Source organism: Schistocerca nitens, chromosome 2 (genome assembly GCF_023898315.1).
Source record: "Schistocerca nitens isolate TAMUIC-IGC-003100 chromosome 2, iqSchNite1.1, whole genome shotgun sequence".
In the NCBI taxonomy this organism is placed as follows: domain Eukaryota; kingdom Metazoa; phylum Arthropoda; class Insecta; order Orthoptera; family Acrididae; genus Schistocerca; species Schistocerca nitens.
Window position 1 is genome coordinate 344,780,879 of NC_064615.1, and position 7,914 is coordinate 344,788,792.

The 7,914-nt window shown below is 40.3% G+C and overlaps 1 protein-coding gene across 2 annotated transcripts in view; it reads left to right on the plus strand.

Annotated features, from left to right (window-relative positions):
• Nucleotides 1-7,665, plus strand: part of LOC126236155 (coatomer subunit delta) — a 131,200-nt gene extending 123,535 nt beyond the window's left edge. For both annotated transcript variants that reach the window (XM_049945241.1, XM_049945242.1), the window contains one exon: nt 7,155-7,665. In XM_049945241.1, coding sequence (XP_049801198.1) covers nt 7,155-7,244 — 90 coding nt within the window. In that variant the 3' untranslated portion in view covers nt 7,245-7,665. The remainder of the gene's footprint in view (nt 1-7,154) is intronic.
• The last annotated feature ends 249 nt before the right edge of the window (nt 7,666-7,914 follow it).

The following is a 7,914-nucleotide window of genomic DNA, read 5'->3' on the forward strand; positions in this document are numbered from 1 at the left end:
AGTAAGAAAGATCAAACAGCAATCTGCTTTTCATGAGAAAAGGAGATTGCTTGGCACACAAACTTCCTTCAAACTACACGTCCTGCTACATCAAAATTGGTCAGTGGAGTTCAGCACCATACTATTGTACAAGAACATAATCCAATTACTGTAATTAAGAAATTATGAGAGGTTGTTACTTATTGAACGAAAACTATAGAGAATGCATTTCTTTTCCTGTATTTTAGTGAACTTCGTACACTTACAATTCTGTCGATCGATAGACAGCAACGACAATGAAATTCACCTCCTTTTCCAAAAACAAGATATTTCTATGCTTCACTTCCAGAAAATTTGTATACATAAATGTTGGACAACTCTTACACATACTTCACTCGGTTTTATCACTAAAATATCAATTTTCATTTAATATAACAATACATTCTGAGCGACAACCTAGCAACATGTACTCTTTCCACAAGATACAGATTAACAGCCTTTTTTAAATATAATATCACTTGCCTTTTTTTTTTAAGAGTCCATACTTCAAAGATTCTCTAATACTATCATTGCGGGGATTGCACGCTAAAGAGTTTCTTGCTGTCCAGCTGCACTTCACTTCACTTCAAGTATTTTTTAAATTACATTTACATTTTCAGTGTTTACATACATTACTGAGCTTCTCAGAATAAAATCAGGCACAAATTATTTAAAGAAAAAAGCAGTGAAGCACACATAACAATACAACCTGATTTGACTGCATTCCATTATCCATGTTTTGCTTTTGTTGATGTTCATCCCATACCGTCCTTTCAAGACACTGCTGCTGTTCCAAGTCCTTTGCTGTCACTGACAGAATTACAATGTCATCGGCAAATCTCAGAGTTTTTATTTCTTCTCTCTGGATTTTAATTCCTACTTGAAATTTTTCTTTTGTTTCCTTTACTGGTTGCTCAATATATACAGTGAATAACATCAGGAATAGGATACAACTGTGCTCACTCCCTTCTCAACTACTGCTTCCCTTTCGTACCCTGTGCTCATAACTGCCATCTGGTTTCTGTACAAATTGTAAATAGCGTTTTGGTCTCTGTATTTTACCCCTGCAACCTTAAGAATTTGAAAGAGAGTATTCCAGTCAACATTATCAAACGCTTTCTCTAAGTCTACAAACGTTGAAATGTAGATTGGCCCTTCCTTAACCAATCTACCATGAGAAGTCATAAGGTCTCTTGATTGCCCCGCGTGTTCCTACATTTCTCCTGAATCCAAACTGATCATCCCCAAGATCAGCTTCTACCAGTTTTTCCATTCGTCTGTAAAGAATTCGTGTTAGTATTTTGCAGCTGTGACTTATGAAACTGATAGTTCGGTAATTTTCACATCCGTCAACACCTTCTTTCTTCGGGATTGGAATTATTATATTCTTCTTGAAGTCTGAGGGTGTTTCGCCTGTCTCATACATCTTGCTCGCTAAATGGTAGAGTTTTGTTATGGCTGGTTCTCCCAAGGCTGTCAGTAGCTCTAACGGAAAGTTTTCTTCTCCTGGGGCCTTGTTTCAACTAAAGTCTTTCATTGCTTTGCCAAGTTCTTCATGCAGTATTGTATCTCCCTTCTCATCTTCATCTACATCCTCTTCAATTTCCATAATATTGCCCTCAAGTATTGCCCTTGTATAGACCCTCTATATACTCCTTCCATTTTTCTGCTTTCCCTTCTTTGCTTAGGACTGGTATTCCATCTGAGCTCTTGATATTCATACAAGTGGTTCTCTGTGCTCCAAGGGTCTAATTTTTCTGCAGGCAGTATCTTACCCTAGTGATTTATGCTTCTACATCCTTACATTTGTCCTCTAGCCATTCCTGCTTAGCCATTTTAACTTCCTGTCACTCTCATTTTTTGGACATTTGTATTCCCTTTTGCCTGCCTCATTTATGGCATTATTATATTTTTCTCGTTGATTAAATTGAATACCTCTTATGTTACTTAAGGATTTCTACTAGCCCTCATCTTTTTACCTACTTGATCCTCTGCTGCCTTCACTATTTCATCTTATTAATGCTACCCATTCTTCTTCTACTGTATGCCTTTCCCCTGTTATTGTCAGTCTGTCCCTAATGCTCCCTCTGAAACTCTCGACAACCTCTGGTTCTTTCAGTTTATCCAGGTTCCATCTTCCTAAAATCATGCCTTTTTGCAATTTCTTCAGTTTTAATCTGCAATTCATAACTAGTAAATTGTGGTTAGAGTCCACATCTGTCCCTGGAAATGTCTTACAATTTAAAACCCAGTCCCAAAATCTCTGTCTTACCGTTATGCACTCCTGGAAATTGAAATAAGAACACCGTGAATTCATTGTCCCAGGAAGGGGAAACTTTATTGACACATTCCTGGGGTCAGATACATCACGTGATCACACTGACAGAACCACAGGCACATAGACACAGGCAACAGAGCATGCACAATGTCGGCACTAGTACAGTGTATATCCACCTTTCGCAGCAATGCAGGCTGCTATTCTCCCATGGAGACGATCGTAGAGATGCTGGATGTAGTCCTGTGGAACGGCTTGCCATGCCATTTCCACCTGGCGCCTCAGTTGGACCAGCGTTCGTGCTGGCCGTGCAGACCGCGTGAGACGACGCTTCATCCAGTCCCAAACATGCTCAATGGGGGACAGATCCGGAGATCTTGCTGGCCAGGGTAGTTGACTTACACCTTCTAGAGCACGTTGGGTGGCACGGGATACATGCGGACGTGCATTGTCCTGTTGGAACAGCAAGTTCCCTTGCCGGTCTAGGAATGGTAGAACGATGGGTTCGATGACGGTTTGGATGTACCGTGCACTATTCAGTGTCCCCTCGACGATCACCAGTGGTGTACGGCCAGTGTAGGAGATCGCTCCCCACACCATGATGCCGGGTGTTGGCCCTGTGTGCCTCGGTCGTATGCAGTCCTGATTGTGGCGCTCACCTGCACGGCGCCAAACACGCATACGACCATCATTGGCACCAAGGCAGAAGCAACTTTCATTGCTGAAGACGACACGTCTCCATTCGTCCCTCCATTCACGCCTGTCGCGACACCACTGGAGGCGGGCTGCACGATGTTGGGGCGTGAGCGGAAGACGGCCTAACGGTGTGCGGGACCGTAGCCCAGCTTCATGGAGACGGTTGCGAATGGTCCTCGCCGATATCCCAGGAGCAACAGTGTCCCTAATTTGCTGGGAAGTGGCGGTGCGGTCCCCTACGGCACTGCGTAGGATCCTACGGTCTTGGCGTGCATCCGTGCGTTGCTGCGGTTCGGTCCCAGGTCGACGGGCACGTGCACCTTCCGCCGACCACTGGCGACAACATCAATGTACTGTGGCGACCTCACGCCCCACGTGTTGAGCAATTCGGCGGTACGTCCACCCGGCCTCCCGCATGCCCACTATACGCCCTCGCTCAAAGTCCGTCAACTGCACATACGGTTCACCTCCACGCTGTCGCGGCATGCTACCAGTGTTAAAGACTGCGATGGAGCTCCGTATGCCACGGCAAACTGGCTGACACTGACGGCGACGGTGCACAAATGCTGCGCAGCTAGCGCCATTCGACGGCCAACACCGCGGTTCCTGGTGTGTCCGCTGTGCCGTGCGTGTGATCATTGCTTGTACAGCCCTCTCGCAGTGTCCGGAGCAAGTATGGTGGGTCTGACACACCGGTGTCAATGTGTTCTTTTTTCCATTTCCAGGAGTGTATAATCAATGTGAAATGTTCCAGTGTCTAGGTCTCTTCCACATATACAGCCTTCTTTCATGATCCTTAAACCACGTATTAGCTATGATTATGCGCTGTGCAAAATCTGGTGGCTTCCTCCTTCATTCCTTTCTCCCAGTCCGTATTCACCTACTACTTTTTCTTCCCTTCCCTTCTCTACTGTCAAATTCCAGTCCCCTATGACTATTAAATTTTCATCTCCCTTAACTATCAAAATAATTTCTTTTATCTTATCGCATGCATGCAGTGTGTGTGTGTGTGGGGGGGGGGGGGGGGGGGGGGGGGGGGGTACTTAAACAGTCATACTGTTGGCAACTTTGTAATAATGAGAAGAAGAAGAAACAAAAAAATTTAATAAAAAACTTTTGAAATTGGATGGATTATGACGTGAAGACTGTTTACCCATCCATACAGTGGGTAAATGTGATGGTTTATAAAACCTAGAAATTGAAGAACAAATCAACTCAACAGAATAAAAATTTCACCAGTTGTTATTCAGAAGTAATATTACTGGCTCAGCTGAAGATCATAATGATTGCCTCCAGTGAGAGTTATAAGTAATGAGATGACTTATCCCTTAATACTGATTAACATTGTGTACAGAACAGCAACTGACACTATTCTAAAATGAGGATCTGGATTGCAGCTTGATAACAATGCTGACAGTAGAGATGATTGCACTAGAAATGTCCTTTGCCCCCATAACTTGCCACACTGAACGAAAGATAGCTAAATGAAATAAAAACATGGTGTAGCTGTGAAAGTTTTGAAAACTTTGTTTTGAAAACAAAGAAAATTAGATGGTACGTCTAACCTCATAACACAAAGCAGTGTTCAAAACGAATGAATAAGTTGCATTTTTCTATGTAATTAGCAGTGTTACAAATAATGAGCCCTGGCTTTATTACTAAAATGTCCCAACAATCCGTAAGCAGAAAGTACATGGCTAAAGGCGCAAAGGTGGACGTCCTTTAGAGAGAGGCAGGGTTCACATTCCTGTCCAACCATGCAGATAAAGGTCTTTTAATGATTTCCCAAAATCTCTTAATGTGAATGCCAGAATGATTCGTTTCAGCTCCATCTTTAATGGTCTTAACAGAACATTAAACCATAGTCTTCCTTCTCCAAACAAAACTCCTTGTCAATCAAGAAGAGAGAGGTGGCTGTTTTCCTTGCCTTTAGTGTAGGAAAAGTGACATGTTTTAGAATGCTTACTAAAAATTATAAAAGTCAGAGATGAGAACTTGACTCTTTCATCAAGAGTCAGTCTCTGCCTGCTTAGCTGAGTGGCTAACGCATTTTCCTCCTACGCAGCGGGTCCAGGTTCGATTCCCCATGAGGTTGGAGATTTTCTCTGCTTGTGAACTGGGTGTGGTGTTTTGTTCTCACCATCATTTCATCATCACTGACACAGAAGTCGCGCAATATAGTGTCACCTGCAATAAAATAAGACTTGTAACTCAGTGGCTGAACTTCCCCGGATGGAGCCTTTCGGCCGTCAATGCCACACAGTCAGTGGTATAAAATATGTACTGACAATTTAGCTGCAGATGACATGAAAATTTTTGAGCTTCCTCCCCTACTGCCCTTATTTTATGATTCTACCCCCCCCCCCCCCCCCAGTGAAAAACCATTAAGAAAGCTGTAAGTTTCAATGGACAGTAATGCATACGGGCAGCTACCATAACACACTGGTTTTTAAAGAGAAGTCAAAAATGTAAAAGTGTGTTGCCATTCTTCCTTTTGACTTGTGGAGGCCTTAATACTGTTTTTAGATAAATATGCCATAGAAGCCTCATAATCGCATAAGGAGAAAAAATACCTGCCTATTGCACCTTATAATATATGAAATTGTTAGTATCTGTACATTCTTAGTACTGATATGCACCCTGCCGCCTCTCCCCCACATGTATATGCATGCTTGCCTTTCCATGCTACTTAATGAAGTAGTACGCAGAATGTCTTTCCTAAGAGTTCTCAGGTGCACTTTCTCTGGTGTTTCAGCAGATATTTGCAATTTCTTTTTTGCGATGTGTAGCAAGAATTGGCCCAAACAAATACTGCACATCAAGTCTTTCATACTACATCCCATGCCTATGGGAAGTGTCGGTTTGACAGATGTTGCACTAGACGACTTTGGGACCACTCAATCAAATAGGCACATAAAACCCCGCTTTAAAAATCATTTTGCTCGTAATGGGGCACAAACCTACACTTTCCGTCAGCATGAGGCATTTTATGAAAGACTTGATGAGCAGTGTTTGTTTGGGCAGACTCCAACTACATATCTCGAAAAATAAATCACAAATATCTGCCAAAACACATGGTGATAGGATAAAATGCGTTTGACTCTTAGAAAAGACACCCTGTATAAGGGCATAATAAATTGTTGGTCACATTCAAGTGGATACTGTCTTTGATAAAAATAGATCAATTATTTGAACTGTGTTGCCCACTCGAGGCATTCATTACCACTCCTCGCCTGTTTGGTCTGAACTGTGTACTAGCCTGTGGCACTGTGACTTGATATAGTAGAATACTTGAAAATTGTGTGCAACTTTTTTTTCACATTATTTCTTATAATCATTGTTATTAGTATTACTCTCAATTGAAGAAGTGAACAGACAGTTGAGTTTTAAATGGCTAAACTGCAGTTTCAGTTTTTGTCTAGCATGAACTTTTGTTTTTAATGACAACGTTTACAGATCCAATTCCTAAATGGCACTGCAAATGATTCTGCTTCAAGTCAGTTTTAGTGCATTTCCAATAGCTGAGAAAATATGGTAGAAAGTATAATGTATTTCCAGAATGTAAGTTTTCAAAAAGGGGACCTATGAAGAAAGCAAACATAAAACAGTAGTGTAGAGGAAGTTAACATAAGCAGTTGTCTTTATAAAACAGTAATAAAAAAACTCTAAACATTGGGATTGTTTTGTCTGGTTGTGAATCTTGATATGTTATTAAAAGTTTTTAGTTTAAGAATGTATTTCACATTTCTATGAAATACAATGATTGGAATAAAATGGTGTAAAAATAATGACCACATTACACATACATGTTGCAAATCCCCATGATTTATGTATTAGTTTTGTGATTTATTGCCTGCTCAAATTTTACTTGCTTCATAAGATACACACTACTGTCTACTGTGCAAATTACTATTCACTTCTCACAAATTTATTTTATTTTGTTCCCATGTTTGAATCACCTGTTGACTTCGTGTGAGCTGGCTGCATTCATTCTTTTTTTCCCATTTAGTAATTTTCTTTTCCATACTTTGAGAAGGCCATGTTTATCTCTGTAATTATTATGCATACCTTGTGGCAACAATCTGTTGTGAATACCAATAAGTCATAGTTTTAGTATTATGTTGTTGTGTTCTCACATATTTATAATATCTTGTTTCTCTTTCAGATAACTGAAGTCCACTTGGTCGATGATAACTCACCAGTGAAATTCTCAACAGAAACAGTGTTTTTCACAGAAAAGTATGAGATAGTCTAGCATCTTAAGAAATGATTCATTTGTCAGAGATGCTGAGTGTAATAAAAGTAATTGTAAAATGCAGAGATGTGTACACATTGTGATCTAAAGGTTTTGTTCTTGCAACAGGTATTATTGAAGATTCAGTATGTCTTCAGACTACCACACAAATTTCTGTACAAAACATATGACTGACAGAAATTTATGCAATATGTTATTTAATTTTTAACTGAATGTTTGAGAAGCATGTTGTGAAGTGTTTTCTGAATTGTGTGTATTATTGCAGGCAAGAGATAATTTAAAACTATTAGATCATATGATTTTCAGTTAGCACCACAAAACTTTATGAAAGAAACATAGTTAAGTGAATATCATACTGTAAGTATTCTGCAGAGTCTCCTTTTAAGTTGAGAAAATAAAGATGCCCATATTTTCATTGTCAGTGTCTGTTTTTGTTGCCTTGGAAAGAGAACCATTGTTAAGTATGAGGTAACCATCATGAATGTACGTATACTATTTTTTGAAAGAGAACAGTAGTGCAGCTGACACACACATAAAATTTAATAACCTAAGCAGATCTCTGGAAGGTGGCATTTCTATAACAGTTTGTTTGCCAGGACAAAACAACCATAAGAAACCAAGAAAAGAAGTTTGTAATGTAAGGGAGCTAGAAGTAAAACAAAAAGTATGT